This window comes from Vicia villosa, linkage group LG7 (assembly GCF_029867415.1).
Source record: "Vicia villosa cultivar HV-30 ecotype Madison, WI linkage group LG7, Vvil1.0, whole genome shotgun sequence".
Lineage (NCBI taxonomy): Eukaryota > Viridiplantae > Streptophyta > Magnoliopsida > Fabales > Fabaceae > Vicia > Vicia villosa.
Window position 1 is genome coordinate 95,732,327 of NC_081186.1, and position 18,762 is coordinate 95,751,088.

The 18,762-nt window shown below is 34.7% G+C and overlaps 3 protein-coding genes across 3 annotated transcripts; 1 reads left to right on the plus strand and 2 right to left on the minus strand.

The window, feature by feature from the left end:
- Positions 1–708: 708 nt before the first annotated feature.
- On the plus strand, positions 709–5,385 carry LOC131616000 (uncharacterized). The gene is made up of 3 exons (XM_058887206.1): positions 709–979; positions 1,839–3,155; positions 4,655–5,385. Exons 1-3 carry the CDS (start codon positions 797–799, stop codon positions 4,880–4,882), a joined length of 1,728 nt encoding a protein of 575 aa, XP_058743189.1. The 5' UTR covers positions 709–796; the 3' UTR covers positions 4,883–5,385.
- A 37-nt stretch (positions 5,386–5,422) lies between these two features.
- LOC131619763 (lysM domain receptor-like kinase 3) lies at positions 5,423–8,487 on the minus strand. The gene is made up of 12 exons (XM_058890829.1): positions 7,851–8,487; positions 7,716–7,749; positions 7,618–7,622; positions 7,322–7,495; positions 6,938–7,113; positions 6,726–6,815; positions 6,540–6,633; positions 6,303–6,454; positions 6,128–6,222; positions 5,855–6,032; positions 5,673–5,774; positions 5,423–5,587 (listed from the first exon to the last, which is right to left on the minus strand). Exons 1-12 carry the CDS (start codon positions 8,485–8,487, stop codon positions 5,423–5,425), a joined length of 1,902 nt encoding a protein of 633 aa, XP_058746812.1.
- A 1,456-nt stretch (positions 8,488–9,943) lies between these two features.
- On the minus strand, positions 9,944–13,206 carry LOC131615999 (lysM domain receptor-like kinase 3). Its single transcript, XM_058887205.1, has 10 exons — positions 12,550–13,206; positions 12,420–12,453; positions 12,049–12,349; positions 11,790–11,879; positions 11,617–11,710; positions 11,393–11,544; positions 11,195–11,289; positions 10,921–11,098; positions 10,753–10,842; positions 9,944–10,672 (listed from the first exon to the last, which is right to left on the minus strand). Exons 1-10 carry the CDS (start codon positions 13,181–13,183, stop codon positions 10,508–10,510), a joined length of 1,833 nt encoding a protein of 610 aa, XP_058743188.1. The 5' UTR covers positions 13,184–13,206; the 3' UTR covers positions 9,944–10,507.
- Positions 13,207–18,762: the final 5,556 nt, after the last annotated feature.

Consider the following 18,762-nt stretch of genomic DNA (forward strand, 5'->3'; position numbering starts at 1 on the left):
CCAAAAGCGGGTTCCAAGTCGAAATCCTCCTAGGATTCGATCCAACAAGGATGCCTAGAAAAGTGAAAACTTTTCCTTCCACCTTACAAGACAAAAGAGAAGAAGCCGCTTCTAGCAAATTGCTGGTGACATTGATTCCTATCAATTTACTTTTATGATAATTGATACCGAGACCTGAGACCAATTCAAACGCCTTCAAAATCATCTTTATGGCCCAAACTTGCTTCCAATTACCTTCCCTAATCAATAATGTATCAACCGCGAATTAAAGAATGTCATCCTCGCATTTACCATTAATGAGAAATCCTTCATAATCCCCTATGTCGATCGCTTTCTTAACTAACGCCGAGAACACTTCTTCATAAATAACTTGGCTTTCTGCCTATTTTTGCTTGGAGCACATCCTCCCCGCATAATATTTGGCCTTTAGGACACGAGCAACTAGAGAGTTTGGCTCGGTGTGGGATCTCCATGACTGTTTAGCTAGGAGAGCTATGTTGAACTCTTGTTAGACATATAATAAAGTTTTTACTACCAATTAAAATTCAAACGAGCTTTTATTAGTCAATGCAGAAAAAATTCGTGGGCTTTCATGGAAACCCATTGGGTTCACAGGGCCCACAAAGAAAGGCCCAGATCATTCTAGAAGCAACCAACCCACAACAACTCAAACCAAAACTCTATTCAATGCTTAATACTTAATCAATTACTATTAATCAACAATCACAATTCACAAATCACAAACTCTTTTCATTTCGTAACCAACACGAACTCAGCAAACACGAAACACAGAAAAATGGATTTTGAACTGCGAAGAGCGAGAGAGAAGATAGAAAAAGAGCAGAAGGAAAGAAAAGAGAAAGCGAGATTGAAAGTTCAGAAGGAAAAGAAAGCCAAAGAGGATGCTCGGATTCAAAGGGAAGCCATTGAAGCTGCTCAACGATCTCGTCGTATTGATGCCGCTGAAGCTCAACTCAAGGTATAACCTAATCCCTAGTTTTCAGTCTTTCGCTTTTCTTCAAATGCGATCGTCATTGGATCCTTCGAATTGATGTCGAATAGTTATATTATCAATCAATTGATTTCTCTGTGAATTGTGTTTGATATGACTTTTGATTGAAAATTGAAATATATTAGTGTGATTGGATTGGATAATCTGAGAGATGAAAATATGGAAATGGAAGCTTTAGGTTTCTATAATGGTTTTGAAAATGGAAGATAGATATATCTGTGTTCGAGTTTTGCTAGTCTAGGGTTTAGTATAGTTATTACTCGTGAGTTTTATATAATGTAGTTGATTATTCAATTTCTATGTTTTTGTTGACTTTTTGAATTCATTTATTATGTCCCCAACTTGAGAGAAGCTTCTGAATATGTATGGTGGTGTGATTGTCAAGCTTTAAGATAGCTTTAAGAAACCATATAATGCAAAAGTATAAGGTGTTAGGTATATGATGTAGCCCTTCAAGCTATGACCCTGTGTGGCTAAACGAGGCATATCATGTGCCAAGAAGTAATTTTATTGAAAAATAGGGTAGCGAATGAAGCGTTGAACTCTTGACTGGTTGGTAGATGATTATGCTGACAAATATAGGTTCTTGAATGGTTTCTTATCAGTTGCAATATTATAACCAGCTGGTCTATTGTTTTTCTTTCTTTCATTATTTTACCTTTTATGATATTGAAATTTGAAATGTATAATTGTATCTGTTAATACTCACCCACCGCTGATAAGATAAACTTGCCAATCATGAATGTCAGTTTTATCATACTTTTATGCCTAGGTTTTAACTGTGATACTAAATGTGGGATTCCTTCATTTACTTTGCTCAATTCAGGCTGACCAACTGATGCAAGAAAACCTACTTGCTGGGAGGGGAATTGATTTTTATCGTTTGCTAGAAGCTGTCCCTTATCAAGGTAGTGGAGATAAGATCAAATTGCCTCCTTCTTGTTTTACAGATTTGTCTGATCATGGAGCTCTTGACAAGGGACCGATGTACTTTCAGTTATCGTTAACTCACAAGGATGGATCTTCAGGCATTCAAGGTACCGACGAAGACCAAACTGGAACCACCCATTCAGGAGTTTTAGAATTCACTGCTGATGAAGGTTCAGTGGGTCTTCCTCCTCATGTATGGAATAATTTGTTTTGTGAAGGTTCTATTATGGAATCTCCATTGGTGGAAGTCCGGTATGTTTGGCTTCCAAAAGGGACTTATGCCAAACTTCAACCTGAAAGAGTAGGATTTTCTGATTTGCCAAACCATAAAGCTATCCTCGAAACAAGTCTTCGGCAGCATGCTACTCTTTCTCAAGGTGACATTTTCATTGTAAACTATGGAGAACTTGAATACAAATTAAAGGTGCTTGAGTTAAAACCTTCTTCAAGTGTATCTGTTTTAGAAACAGATATTGAAGTCGACATAGTTGATCCGATTGAATTCTCAGAACAGACTCATCAACATGTTTTAATTCCAGTTGTATTTCGGACGCCACAAACTGGAACAGTAGAAGAAGGAAAGTTTGTGTATTACAAGTTTTCAATAGACAATAACACTTGGGAGAAAATTTCTAGTGGGAGTTCTAGTATTGAGGTAAAATTAGAATCAGAGACAAATGAGGGAGACAATGAGGGAGACACTGATCTTTTCATTTCTAGACATCCTCTCATATTTCCTACACGACACCAGCATGAGTGGTCTTCCCATGATATTGGATCAAAGACTTTGATTCTCAGCTCTAAAGATAAAAACTTGGCTGCGGGGACTTACAGCATTGGTGTATACGGATTTAAAGGATCAACCGAGTACAAGCTATCAGTCACGATTCAAGATAATTTAAACCAAAAGTTGGGTCAGCAAGCATCATCTTCTATGTCACCCATGGAATTGGATACTGAACAATGCAGGAATTGCAGGCATTACATACCCTCAAGGACTATTGCATTACATGAAGCTTACTGTAGCAGGCACAATGTTACTTGCCAGCATGAAGGTTGTGGAGTTGTTCTTAGAATCGAGGAGTCCAAAAATCACATTCATTGTAACAGGTGTGGTCAAGCTTTCCAGCAGGCAGAATTGGAGAAACACATGAAAGTTTTTCACGAGCCACTTAAATGCCCTTGCGGAATAGTACTTGAGAAAGAGCAAATGGTAAGTTTCCTATCTCACACCCTTCTTGTTTATTGTAGTTTTACTTTTTTATTGTTCTTTCTTTTTTGTGTTTTCTACTTTCATTGTTTGATACTGTTCTTTTGGTCTGTTATGTTCCAAGTCTTTCACTGTTCTATTCATTAATTGAAATATATTGTAGTTTTTAAACTATGTTTCTTGCATTTACCTAACCACCTCTTTTTTAAAGATACCTTCTATCTTAAACAGTAATAGTTACTAGCATCAAATGATTTCCTTGTATTGACTTACTATTATGCCGACAATGATGATATCTTTTTATTGATGGTATCCGTGCTTGTAAGTTGAACTCTGACATTTTCCTAATAATGCTTTCCTGCATTTACACATAGATGTCCTCTATTCTTCATCTTCATTCCAAATCATGGATATACGAAATGCCAATTTATCTGCACCAAATAAAATTAATGTCAAAATTTTAGGTTTCTGAGACTTATAGAGATTGCAGTTCATGCTGATACAAAATTTATTGAATTTGAGACTTGAGTAGATCAATATATTTTAAATAAGCATGTTCGCCATTTGCTGTTTATAAGAAAATAGAAATATTAAGAGGCCGATGAAAATTTGTAATGTATCTTTATTTTCTAACCTAACAATTGCAATGGACGTAAAGAAATTTAGTTTGTTTTTTGTTGCCTATTTACATAAATTTTTTGTTTTTCTTATGGTTTTACTAACAAATGTGATATAGCTATTATTGGATGTTTTAATCTTCCAATGAGTATGCAATTAATGTCCTTGTTAATTATAGGAAAAACTCAATCTGACAATCTGAAATCTGAATTCATAAGAAAAACTCAATCTGACAATCTGATACATACTAGTCGTCTCTAGATTCGATACAAAATTGAGCCCAATTGATATGAATCCCTAGGGTATATCTGTTTTGAACACGAATCTCGTATGGAATCCCAATTCATTATAGATTTACTATGATGAATTGCATGGATAAGCCTCTTCTCTTATGGGCTGGCCGTCCTTCTATTTCAATGAATGGGTTGACTGATGAATCACTACTTAGCGTAGGTTTGGATACACGTTGGAATTTCTAATCCCTCATTTGAGGACTGTCCCACTGTGTAAAAGAGAAGCTACAAAGTGTAACTTCTGGGTCAGACGCGTGGCAGTTGGTTTTCCACCACAGAAACAAACATGCCATTAAACTTAGTGTTGGTAGATACTTTTTTTTGTCATGTTTGTATAGCTACCCACTTTTCTTATCATTTGATTTATGATTTGAATTTTGAACCAATTTAATGTCCTTATGTGATATATCCACTGAATTTCCAATGTCATTCGTTTTCACTTTAAGTTGTCATATTTTTATTGGTAATTATATGATTCATAAAATAGTTTTCTGATTCACAATTTGAATTTGGATTTGATAAACATGATACACAATTAGAAATTTGACTATCCGACCAAGAAATTTCAACTTTTTATTTTAACTTTTGTAGGTGGAACATCAAGCATCAGTGTGTCCCTTGCGACTAATTTCATGCCGGTTTTGTGGTGATATGGTTCAAGCTGGAAGTTCTGCCATGGATGTGCGTGACAGATTAAGAGGATTGTCTGAGCATGAGAGTGTTTGTGGGTCGAGGACTGCACCGTGTGATTCTTGTGGACGTTCAGTAATGTTGAAGGAGATGGACATACACCAGATTGCTGTTCATCAAAAAGGCTAATTCTGATGCACTCTCTGTTGTGAAGGATTGCATCTGGGTAATCATGATATAGAACTTAATAGAAAGATGAAACATTTGTATGTATTGGTTGGCTACCATGGGTTTGCACCCAGTTGTGGATGTGTTACATTGTTGATCTTTTTATTCATTATGTATCAAATTATGATTCTTTGTAGAAAATGTGTTTGAGAACAAGTATTATGCATACTCATTACAAAAACTAAAGTAAAATGGTTTCCAGAGTCTTCTCTTATATTAAGCTTTGCTACTACTCCCTCCGTCCCAGTCCCACAATGAGCGACCCATTTGGAATAAAATGGTGTCCCAAAATGAAAGTTAAATTGGTCTAGCTAACATTGGTCTAGACCAGTCATGCTATTATTCGGTACCACAAATTCTAATTAAAGATAAATTGTGTATTCAAATTTCAATTTACTATTATTCACATTTTGTATGTTTTTTTCTTTCAGTTGTTCTTCTCTTATAATAAACTTTACAACCAGTACAGAATTAAATTGGATTAAATTTCACAATGGAACTTCAATTTTGATCATCATGCCCCATAATGAGACTCAATGCTTCACTACTTGTCATACTTTCATCATCAATAGTAGAGTATAGTTTCATTAGAGAAACAACAACATCTCTCATTCTTGGACGTCTTTTTGGATCTCTTGCTGTGCAAGCCTTGGCAAGCTGTGCCATCTGCCAGTGAAAGAACAGGTAAGGCTTGTATGATGCTGAGATTAGAAGAAAAAAAAAAAAAGGTTTATGAGTCATAAATAAGTACCTTGTTAATGGAATCAATTGAATAGTTATCTCCTAGCCTTGGATCCACCAGCTTTCTTAGACCTTCTATACAATCTCCCTCTTGATCAATAACTTCATCATACTGACATAAATATCATCATCATAAATTAGTTTTATATAACTATAAATAAGGTTATGAATTGAGAAATAAAAACCAATTACCAAAGCTACAAGACTCTTGTATTCATCAATAGATTCATTGGTTTTTATCTCAAGACTTGTGAACTCGGTACTAGATTTATCAATCTTGATCACAGCTGCTTTGGCAGAAATTAGTTCATAAAGTACAACTCCAAAAGCATATACATCTATCTTGCGAGAAATACGTCGATATGCATTTCTGCACAAAAGTGAATGATAAAATTAAACTCTAATATTTCATAACTTCAAATTCTTTCATCAACCACATAAAAAGAAAAACCAAATTTGTCTTACTCGGGCGGCATGTAACCAAATGTGCCTGCCACATGAATAGTGTTATCTGTTGAACTTGCAACATCAGTAAGTTTGGTTAATCCAAAATCTGCAATCTGTAACAGGAATATTATCCATATGATCTCCCACAAGGAAAATAGTAAGAACTGAAAAAGCTTTCCCCAAAGTACTATACCTTCCCAGTGAAGTTTTCATTTAGTAAAATATTATCTGATTTTATGTCGCGATGGATATATACTGGCACTGAATGGTCATGAATATACTCGAGGCCTCTCGCCACATCCAAAGCAATTTGCATCCTCGTAGACCACGGTATCGGTTCTCTCTCTGAAAATTAGTTTGACTTGATCATTTTATGCTCAAGTTACATGAATGAAACATCATTGAAATTTGATACTCTTAATGTTATCACCTGAATTATGTAGATGTTGGCTTAAGTTTCCATTGTCCATGTATTCATATACAAGAAATAGAAATCCTTCAACACAATATCCAATCAAGTGTACCTATATGGATACAGATTACAAAGTTACATTGTATAATTTAGTATAAACAACAATCTATATGTTCAAACACATACACATGCACACAAATATACCAGGTTCCAGTGATGAACACTTGTTAAGACTTTGAGTTCAGCAAGAAACTCTCTTGTTGCTTGGATCTTCATCTTTTTTATTGCAGTTTTCTGTGTAAATGAACACAACTTACATGGATTTTACAAACAAGAACAAATATTCATTTTACTATTTAAACTTTTCTTTCAATTGCTCAATGCAAAATTAAGCTTACAATGCTATGATTACAAACCTTGCCTCTAAGTTCCGCATAATAGACTGTTCCAAATCCACCTTGACCAATTTTACTATCCAAGCTGAAGTTATTTGTAGCCTTTGCTAGTTCTTCATATGAAAACTCTGTTGACTTTTCCATCATAACTCCTGTAAGGCTAGTAGCATGCCTAATAGATCCCGAAGTTTCATATCCTGAGACATCACCAGAAATAGAAACAACTATAAGCAAGTATGATTAAGTTGTTTTCATAAGCTATCCTAGAAAATTTATTGACTTAAATAAACAACGAGCCTGTTATAAATTATTTTCATAAGTTCATACGAATAGTGATACAGGTGTTCATATTATAAGATAAGCTCAAATAAGCAGATTATAAGAACCTAGAAAGAATATGAATACGAAAAGATATACACTTGCCATTTCGAATAGAAAGAGCCATAGAAGCTTCTCGCTGTATAGCTTTCTCTTTTTCCTTCTTCTGGAAGTATCTGACATATATACAGATAACAAATAATAGAAGCCCAAATATTCCTGCTATAGATATGCCCACAGTTACACCCTTAGCAACACCTGCTTATATAGAATCAAATTTAAGCTAACAAGAAGCATTCATCTTCTTTACATTCTCATATTTTTTGTGAACAAGCATCAGGCTTAAAAAAAAATCATCATAATAACAATTCCGAAGGCCAAACCTGTTCTGCAATAGAGAAAAATGGAAGTTAGAAAATTACATGAAGCAATATTTACTTCTATAAGGCACATGAAGAGTAAGACATTCAAAGTTACCAACCTAGGATACAAGGGAACATAATCTCCATTTTGATCTGCAAGTGACAAATGTGTCAGCGGAAGATCCAACCAGTTGTATCAAACGCAGTTGAGCGGAAGATCAAAAAGTGATGTAAGAAAAGTAGAAAACTTATACCTCTTCCTGGAATGAACACTATCCCACTCCCTTTGCAGAAATTGACACCAGAATTGTAACTTTGTAACAGCCCTTCATCAAGATTGGATTGTCTTGCAATCTTCTCAAGAGTATCCGAAGACCTTAACGGATAAGTAATAAACAACCCATAATCTTTTGAAACCTGGCTGTTCCCACAAGAACAGTTGACAGTGACATTAACCTTGGCCTTAATAGGTATATGATTTGGATCATAGCTGTTGAACTTTCGCAAAAGTTCAACCGAAGTCAAACTTGCATAATAATAATTCGCAATCAAATCGTAAGTATCTCTTTCATTTGCTGTGTATTCAAACACATGTCCCAAAAATTCACCTCCAATACAGTTACATGGGAATGGAATGTTGACTCTAAAAAGGGAAAAAAGATCACCATGATTGGATACCATGTCTTTATTGTATCTGATTATAATTTCAGATGAATCGGACACTGACACAATCTTTGATTGCATAAAGTTTGTTATATTTTGGAATATAAATGCAGGTTTGACATAGTAGGAAGCTAAAGCTATATCACACCCCTTCACACATTTGGAGTCCACTTTGAAAAAAACACAATCCACAAACAGAAACAATAGTAAGCAAAATTTTAGTTTCATTTAGTCAATAAGAATGAGAGAAATTCAAAATGGCTTGTGACTCAAGTTTCGATTTTTTGTGAATGTATATTGATATGCATGCCTTTTCGATGTTATGAATGCATGTTTGACTAGAGAATGTGGAGGGAACATAGTAATGGTTGGTTGGGATAAGAGTTGACTTGTCCTTAATTAATTCATTAATATACTGAAAATGTCAAAGAATATTCTGTCAAAAGAATATTCTTGTATCACACAAACTATATGCATAAATAAGGCTAAGGTAACCGGTACGGTTATAGATACAAGTACTGGTACTAGTAGGAGATACAACATTTAAAAAAAATACGAGTATGTTAATAAAAATATAAGTGTTTTTTATTAAATATATTGTAGAGAATTAAATTGCTCTGTTTACAACTAAACACTATTATAAAAGTTTAAAAATATAAAAAAAAAAGAATGTTAAGATACAATAACAAAGAAATTAAAACAAATCAATATACTAGATTTTTTTTAAAAGTAGTTAATTTATAAATATCAACAATTTAGCACATATCAGTTAAGTTACCTCATACTCCCACATAAATATACCAGTTTGATATATATGAGAAAATCATAATTTCACTCAAAACCGAATAATAAGAAAAAAGAAGTATTACGAGTATGGTACATGTACTCTGTAAGGGTATGTATCCGAGACCGGTATTTTACCATTTTAGATGTATCCATGTTTCAAAACACACAGACTATTCTGACGAAAAAAGCAAACCATACTCGCGGTATGCCTCGGTCGGCGTTGAAAGGGATGCCTACAAACATTTTAACGACCAAATCCGATGACAGTTGAAAGTGAGAGGTTTTTAAGGCTAGAATAGTATGTACCTTGATGTAAAGCCTATTAGAATCCGGTTAAGAAATGCAACGTGGGTGTTGAATATATATTTGTGTTGTTGGAGTTTGTTTGAAGTCTCCCATTGTTTAGGCTTTCGGACTGTTGAATGTATAAATACGTGAGCTCGCGGTTTGATTTGAGGATTTTGAGAAAAAGTATAAGTTGAGGAGTGATATTAGAGCTCTGACACAAAATAAGTTGTGGAATCAATTGGTTCTTATAGAATTTACTGAATTGAAAGCTCTCAAAGTGTACACTAATTAAAGAGAAGAGCAACATTTGGTTCAATTTCTGATGGATCTTAGGGATGATTTTTAGGGCCTGTGGAGGTATTGTGCATTGTAATCCTCTTCTCATTGTTAATTCAATTTTTGATAAATTGTTGACAAAAAAATAATTAAACTCAAGTCCCACTCCAATTTGATTTTGAATAACGGAACTCTCTCTATTCTTCCATTTGTTTTTATTGCTTTGGTTCACACCGGAAAACCTTAAGGTTGGGTTGAGTTTGATAATCAAACACTAGTTCTTATCGATCCTAAGGGTATTCACATGGTCATTCATAGTTCACAAATTGTATCTCATCAACTTTGGACTTGTGTCCTAAAACATTAACAACTTAATTCACATAGCATCTTATTAAAATATTGGACTAATGTTCTAAAACATTGACAACTTGATTCCCATAAATATTTTATCAATACATTGAACTTGTATTCTAAAGTCCTAAAATCGACTCCTTCGAGCTGTGAGTCGCCTCCTACTGAAGCTGTTTTTCTTCATTTTTTTCTGTCCACTTGAAATCGACTCCTAGACAGCATGGGTCGCCTTCTCATTTCCTATGAATCGAGTCGACTCCCTATGCGAATGGGTCAACTCCCACTGAGGCATATTTTCATCAAATTGTTTCTATCTTCTTGGAGTCGACTCCCAACACCAATGGGTCGACTCCCTTGACTTAAATTTGTCCAAAAATATAATTTCGCAAGTCTGATTTTTTCAATTGTTGCTTTCTAACACACATATATCATTCCAAATTTCAATACACTATTATCCACATTTTGTATTTTTTTCTTTCCGTTGTTCTTATGATAATCTTTACAAGTAGTACATAACATAATAGTATTAAATTTCACAGGTGAAATTTCAGTTTTGTTCATCAAGCTCCTTAATAGGACTCAATGCTTCACTACTTCTCATACTTCCATCATCAATACTAGAATTTAGTTTCATCAGTGAAACCACAACCGCTCTCATTCTCGGACGTCCTTTCGGATCTCGATTTGTGCAATCCTTTGCAAGTTGTGCCATCTGCCAGTGGAAAAACAGGTAAAGCTTGTAAGATGCTGAAATTAGAAACAAAAAACTGTTTATGATTCATAAGTAAGTACCTTGTTAATGGAATCAATTGAGTAGTTATCTCCTAGCCTTGGATCCACCATTTTTCTTAGACCTTCTATAGAATCTCCCTCTTCATCAAACTGACATACATATCATCATAACTTAGATTTATACAACTATAAATGAGGTTACAAATTGTGAAAATAAAAATCAATTACCAAGGCTACAAGGCTCTTGTATTCATCAATAGATTCATCTGTCTTAATTTCAAAACTTTTGAACTCGGCACTAGGTTTATCGATCTTGATCACAGCTTCTTTGGCAGATATTAGTTGATAAAGAACAACTCCAAATGCATATACATCTACCTTGCGAGAAATATGTCCGTATGCATTTCTGCACAAAAGTGAATGGTAGAATTAAACTAAGGAAGTGGACTAGAGCCTAAGATATCTATCAACCATATAAAAAGAGAAGTATATCCCATCATACTCAGGCGGCATGTAACCAAATGTGCCTGCCACATGATCAGTGTTACGGGTTGAACTTGCAACATCAGTAAGCTTGGTTAATCCAAAATCTGCAATCTGTAATAACATGAATAATGTATAATCGACCACAATTATCTCAAGAAGTACAGAATTAAGAACTAAGAAGCTTTTGCAATACTGCTGAGGCATAGTACTACACCTTTGCAGTGAAGTTTTCGTTTAATAAAATGTTATCTGATTTAATGTCGCGATGGATATATACAGGCACTGAATGATCATGAATATACTCGAGGCCTCTCGCTACATCTAGAGCAATTCGCAACCTGGTAGACCACGACATTGGTTCTCTCTCTGCAAACAGCATTCAAACTAATGAAACATCGATGAAAATAGATAGTTTTCATCATGTACTTATATATTCACCTGAGTTATGTAGAGGTTGGCTTAAGTTTCCATTGTCCATGTATTCATACACAAGGAATAGAGATTCCTCAACACAATATCCAATCAAATGTACCTATATGTTCAAACAGACACAGATATTACTCAAGTAAGTTCATAAAATAACAAAACATGTTTAATGTTTGAAAATTTACCAGGTTGCAGTGATGAACACTTGTTAAGACTTTGAGTTCAGCAAGAAATTCTCTTGTTGCTTGCATCTTCATCTTTTTTATTGCAGTTTTCTGTGTAATTCAATACAGCTTACTAAATAAGAGACTAAAATAGGAACATGGATTGTTACTAACAAGAAAAAAAAAATCATTTTTAAGAAATACCAAAACCAATGGCATATGCTTGTCAGAAAAAGTTCAAAACAAGTTTAATAAAACTAACAATGGTATGATTACAAACCTTGCCTCTTAGCTCTCCATAGTAGACCTCTCCAAAACCACCATGACCAATTTTTTTAGCCAAACTGAAATTATCTGTAGCATTGGCTAGTTCTATGAACGAAAACTCTGGTGATTTTTTCACCACAATAAATTTGGATCCAGTATCACCATTGGCATCTTTAGTTGAAAACATAGACTTCTTTCCATTCTTCTTTCGAAAGTATCTAACATATATACAAATTGCTAATAACAGTAGCATACATATTCCTCCAAAAGATATTCCAGCGATAACTAAACCTCTAGCTAAGTGAGATTCTTTTCTGCAAGAGAGAAAAGGAAATGGAAATTATGATGAAACCAAATTATGAAGGGTAACACAATAAAACTTACCTAGGGGGAAGAGGAACATAAACTCCATTTACATCTGCAAATTTAAACCGAGAAAATTAAATGAATGAGTAGGTATATCAATTTAATAAAGACCAATTATACTATAATCAAACTTTATAACATATCTAACCTTTCCCCGGAATAAAAACAAGACCGAACCCTTGGCTGAAATCAACACCAGGGTTATACCTCTGCAACAAATCAGCCTCAAGATTTGTATCCTTTGCAATAGACTCCAAAGTGTCTTCAGAATTAAGTGGATATGTGATGAACAATCCATAATCCTTAGAAACCTCTCTGTTCCCGCAGGAACAGTTAACAGTGACATTAACCTTCGCAAAATCAGGGATATTGTTTCTTGTATAAACATTGTCTCGCTCCAATCGCTCCACAGTGGTCAAATTGCTAAAATTCAACTCAGCAATTGAATCATAGTTATCTCCTAGTTGAACTTCGTAGAGAAATGTGTGACCAAGAAACTCATCATTGATGCAATCACAAGGAAATGGAACATTCACTCTTGAATGTGATAGGATAACATCTGGGTTTGACATTGTGTCTGAGTTGTAGATTAAAATATCTTCACGTTTAGAAACAACCTTGGATTGCATGGTATTTGAAATATATGCGAGATCTACACCAACAGGTATAGTATAGGAAGCTAAAGCTAAGTCACAAGTTTTGCTACATTTTGATTCTGCAATGAAGGATTTAGAGGCCAGCAACAAAAATAAAAATGATAATCCGAATTTTATTGGTTTCATTTCGTTTGAATATGTAAATGGGTCTTAGGATTATATGATATGAAAAGAAATCACAACTTCTTCACTTGAACACTATTTTTTTCTCTTAATCAATGATTCTATGAAAATGTTACTTATCTATCCTTTCACAAGGATACATCAAGTTTATATACTACCAAAACACCTAGCAAACTAATAAGACCCAACTAATTAACTTAATAAGAAATTTTGTTTTGCGATTTTAAAAAATTGTCACTGAAGAAATTATCGGGTTATTTGAGACGTTTCAGGGCACTGTTCAAAATTGTACAAGGTAGACGATCAATCACGACATCTCGACCATGGAACATGCTTAGACCTTTTAAATACCATCAAACCGTGGTTCTCCCTACCAGTCTAACATCAATCACCACTAGACCAACTAACGATGAGTTTATAAAGCCTAAATTAACCTAGCATATTTCCACCCCTAATCACAAATATTAAATTCTCACCCAACTGAATTCTTAGTGTATTAAACATAATTTAATTATTAGTGAAATTTATCTTCAACTCAATTTTGTATTAATGTATCTTAAACATTAATCATTTTATTTTTAATTCACTTTAAAATTAATTTTTTTCATAGAATCTATTTATTTAAAATTAATTTCGACACCGTAATACCAGATGCACATTAAATATTGAAAATTTCTTTGGCCACCTCCCTATGGCTATGGGGGTCACCCCCAGCGAAAATACCAAAATACCCCTGCTTCGGAAATGAACTTCCGAAGCGCTTTTTTCTTGAAAAAATTGACTTATTTCGGAAGTTCATTTCCGAAGCAGGGGTTTCGGAAGTTCACTTCCGAAATACTGCGATTTCTGCAGATTTATCAAAACACTCCCCCTCCCCCAATCATTTACCCTAAATCAAAACAAAAAGTGGCAAAAGCGAAAATTTGTGCAAACAAAATTCCAAAGCTGCATCAAGGCTCCAATCACACTGCTAAACAACATTCAAAAGCCCTCAATCCTAACACTTTGTAAGTTTTGAAATTTTTAGATCTATTATTCAAATGCATGTTATTTAGGGTTTTAATTGCATAAATGATATATGGTTAGGTTGTTAGTAGTATTTAGGTTGTTTAGAAGCATTTTGATTTGATTTGAAGTTTGGTTTAGGGGTCTGCCATGGAAGTTGCAGAAAAGTCCATCGCAGGGGTGTTTCGGAAGTTCATTTCCGAAAACACCTCCCTCCCAGTTTTCGGAAATGAACTTCCGAATTGTATCAGAAGTACAAATTTTTTTGTTTTTTATTTTGTCTCGCATATTAATCGATTTCAACTGTTTACAGGAACATGTCAGGCAACCAACAAGCACGCAGGACTGCGTCTTCTAAAGAGGGCGCTAAGGGAAGAAAGGGTTCTTCAAAGAAGGAGGTGAAAGAGGTGAAGGAGGTGAAGGAGGTGAAGGTGGTGATCAACATGCTGCATGAAACAATAAATCTAGTCCTTCTCATTTTTTTATCATACCCATCAATCTCACCTTACTCTAAATTCCTTCTCTTTTTGGGCCTTCCAGGCATTTTCCTATATTTTGGGGGCTGAACATCAAGATACTATGTTTTTACCCAAATATTAGAGCCATTAATAGGAAAAATAACATGTTTGTAGACTTCAACGTATCTTGACTTCCTATAATAATCAGGTATGTAGTCATCAAGCTTATGGTTCGTAATCTTCATGGCTGAAAGTGAATGCACACAAGGAAGGACTTTCACCTCCCATCTTCTGCAGGAACAAACTTTATCCTTCAAGTTGACTGTAAACTTTTCTGCAAAATTTTCAAGATGTCTCACCTCAAAGATATGCTCATCAGACATCCTAACAATACATACAATAATCAGAAATGTGCTAAAAGAAGCTCTAGTGCACATTTATCATCAACCAACAAATTCGTACCATCCATAGGATCACTATAGTATATCTTGTCTATGGCCTATTGGCCTGGTAAACTAATTCATTAATAGCATCAAACAACTCAAAGAAGCTCCCCTTATCAGTATCTACTCTCAAATTGGCAACGTCACCCCCTTCATACACACTGAGTTCCTCATCAATGAACGCGCCACTATGATGGATTGTAATGTTTAGAAATTCATCCATTTCAAACTAAATCCTAAATAGAATCGAAGAAGATGAAATGTATTTCATACAAACGAATTTTATTAAACCCTAACTATCAAAATACAATAACTTCATGAACGCGGACATATCACTTACCTGAACAACAATGTTGTCTTTGTTTCAACTTGACTTCGTCTTCTTTCCAAGAAAAATTCCAGCTTGGCTTCGTCTTCGTTCTACAATGGTGTTTACCCAGAAAAATGGTAAACAAGCGCTAGTTTCCTTTTTAAAGGTTACTTTGCGGAGTCAACTAGAATACTCCAGGACTGATTGCTTTATTTTGTTATGTTATGTGTATCTGATTTGTATTAAATGTAAAATAGTGACTTTAACGTAAAAGTAAACACTGAAATTAAAGGCTTTAAAGTAAATCAAAGCAATAAAAAAGAAGGCAGTAAATGTGCACTGAAAGATAAAATGTAATGTAAAATGATTGCATTTAATTAAACTGGTACGCATACGTACATTCCAAGGTTGCACTCGTTACTCATTGCGCAGAGATTTGAGTTTTACTTGTGTTTATGTAGAAAATGCGGACCCCTAACTATTCCTATAAAACTTGCTTAAATAGAAAAATAAAATAACTACTACTAACGGTCGACTGGCTATCAGTCAACACGTGTCTTCGACATGCAAGATCTTCAATTGTGAGACTTCCACGCGTCCTGTGAGAACTGCCAGAAAAACTGCCTGGAACTGCCTCTTAACTTCTACTGCCTCTCGACCTCCACTTCAGTCTCTGCAGCCAAAAATCCGTAAGTCTTCGCATCCTTTTGGTTTGGTCGAACGCTGGAGCCTCTGATCATCTTTCTAGTCGAACAACTTCGACTACTAAGCGTTATTTGGTCGAACCACTTCGACCCAAATGGCAATATAATTATTCAATTGAGGCCCAATTACCAATTTAGGGCCTTCTCACCAAATTGAGGCCCAATTGCCAATTTTGGGCCTTAGTTGCCCATTTATTTAGTAAGTCGAAATCCTAGGGTAACAAATGGCTGTTGCGTTGTTCTAGGGTTTCTTTCTATCCCCTTTTCCTATTTCTGTGTTACTAATTTTCAATCCCTAATATGTTTTGAAGTTATATCCCAGGTTAACAACACTCAATATTCCATGTCATAATTTAATTAAACAAAAATAACACGTTCCTGTCAACTGGGTAAAACCATTGACTTTGACTACCGGTTTGGACAGAAAGGACCAACGTGTACCTTTTTGAACAATTAGAGTATCGGTTTGGAACTTTTTATAATTGAGGGACCAAAATGGACCCCGAGGTATACTTAAGGGACCAAAAATGATATTTAGCCAAATAATAACTATTTCTATATTGAAAAGTAAGAATTACAATTATTTTGAACAGTGTTTTAAAACCCGGACTAGTCATTGACCCAGTCAATCTCTTTGGTCTCTGGGTTAATGGTCGGACCAGTGAATCACCGGCCGGATTGCATGAATTCTAATAATGTAAAAATATAGTTTTATTTTTCTTTTATAACTTATTTTTTAAAAACTTTTGTTAGTTTAAAGTATTATTATATCGTATAATTATTTTTTAAATATTTTAAATTTATTATATTATTAATGATTAATAATAAATAAGTTTAAAGATTTATAGTAGAGTTGGTAAAACTACCGTCCTAATAATTTTGAAAGGTAATTGATCCTTAAAATTTAACAATTTTCATTTTTATAATTTTAATATTATTTAGTTATTATAAATAATTTATATAATTATAAATATTAATAAAAACGGATTTTAAAAATAGAGGCACCAAAATTTAAGAAAATGAAAATAGGGATAAAACTATAATTAAGTTAAAAAAAAGTAATAAATATAAAAAAAAATCAATCATCTGGATCAAGAAACTCACTGATTCAATGGTCTGACTGATGAACCTGCCGGGTCACACTTATTTTTATCGGGTCAATTGCAACAATGGTCCGAAGACCTTACCAAACCACTCTAGCCTCCGGTTCACGGTTTAACATTTCGTTGAGCCATGCCAATCTTACCGATGACTTCACCCTATTTTGTGGCCTAAAGCATTCATATGCGCACTATCACCTCCTTCTGAAGCATCTCGGACAACCCTCTCATCTATACGGAGGCCGATCAACATATGTGTGTCCTCAAAGGTTGTTGTACATATGTACTTTATAATAGGATATGCATTGACGGAGTCGACGTATAACTACTATAATGGAAAAATTCGACGAGCAAATAGAGATGCTTTGGAGTGGATTGAAAATATTCCCCAAGAGAAATGGACAAGGGCGTTTGACAAAGGACAGCGCTGGGGACACATGACGACAAACTTTGCCGAAGAAATGAACCATGTGCTAAAGACAACCCGAAACCTTCCAATAACTTTTTTGGTACAGTCTACATATTTTCGAATGGGAGCGTTATTTGGTAAGCGCGACCATGACTGGAAAAAGAGCTTGGCATCATGTTAATTTTTTACAAACAATTGTATCAAGGGGATAGCTAAAGAAGTCAATAAAGCAAGCAATAATAATGTAATGCAGTTCGACCGGGAGAAATTTTATTTTATGGTGGCCGAAAGAATAAACCAAAATGATGGTCGACCAACTAGTACTTTCAGCGTTGATATGAGGAAACGAACTTGTGATTCTGGAAAATTTCAAGCGTTTCATCTGCCCTGTTCCCATGTTATTACAATATGTGAAAGTATACGCCAAGACTACACCATTCACATTCCAGATGTGTTCAAGATTCACATCTGGAAAGTTTCCTTGTAATCCCGCATCAGGAAAACTGACCGCAATATAGAGGAGTTACTCTTTGTCATGACGAGACTATACGTAGAAAGAAAAGAGGTCGCCCAAATAGTATCCGAATTAGAACCAAACAGGACGACGTGGAAAAGAAAAAGAGAATGTGAGGGATCTGTCGTGAAGTAGGCCATATTCGGAGTAAATGTCCAAATGTAGCTGACCCGTCTAATTGGCCATAATATTTACTTCAACTGACTATATTAATGTAATATAATGTCTTTTTAATCCAGCTTTCTTTCGAATTATTAATAACAACACAAAAAACAACATAAAACATAACCAAAACTAAAACAACATTCGAGACAAGCGAAATAAAGATAGCCACAAATAAAACAACATCACAGAAAACAAATAAAACATAACTAAGAGATTACAATCATCAACACAATATCATTAGGTCCTAGCATCATCATAAGGACACAAGCGTCATTTTTCACGGGTCTCCATGAAAACGTTACTTCATTTGGGCCTAACACCGTAACTTGCCCGTCAATTCTCCTTATCTTTTCACTGTCAAGAATGTTTCCGTCTAGCCAACAGATCAAGTGCCTCTGAAGATGCTCAAATGTATGCGTGTTTCAGAGTTTGATCATCAACGGAGGATTTCTTGTCGAAAAAAACAATGTTACA

Excerpts from the sequence above, each read along its gene's own strand:
- LOC131616000 (XM_058887206.1), top strand. The coding sequence starts at position 797 with ATGGATTTTGAACTGCGAAGAGCGAGAGAGAAGATAGAAAAAGAGCAG. Across the intron at positions 980-1,838 it reads CCGCTGAAGCTCAACTCAAG|GCTGACCAACTGATGCAAGA; the intron begins GTATAACCTAAT and ends TGCTCAATTCAG. Across the intron at positions 3,156-4,654 it reads TACTTGAGAAAGAGCAAATG|GTGGAACATCAAGCATCAGT; the intron begins GTAAGTTTCCTA and ends TAACTTTTGTAG.
- LOC131619763 (XM_058890829.1), bottom strand. The coding sequence starts at position 8,487 with ATGAAACTAAAATTTTGCTTACTATTGTTTCTGTTTGTGGATTGTGTT. Across the intron at positions 7,750-7,850 it reads AGTGTTCATTCCAGGAAGAG|ATCAAAATGGAGATTATGTT; the intron begins GTATAAGTTTTC and ends TGTCACTTGCAG. Across the intron at positions 6,634-6,725 it reads GTGTTCATCACTGGAACCTG|GTACACTTGATTGGATATTG; the intron begins GTATATTTGTGT and ends GTATCCATATAG.
- LOC131615999 (XM_058887205.1), bottom strand. The coding sequence starts at position 13,183 with ATGAAACCAATAAAATTCGGATTATCATTTTTATTTTTGTTGCTGGCC. Across the intron at positions 11,099-11,194 it reads TTTGGTTACATGCCGCCTGA|AAATGCATACGGACATATTT; the intron begins GTATGATGGGAT and ends ACTTTTGTGCAG. Across the intron at positions 10,843-10,920 it reads ACAAGAGCCTTGTAGCCTTG|TTTGATGAAGAGGGAGATTC; the intron begins GTAATTGATTTT and ends TATGTATGTCAG.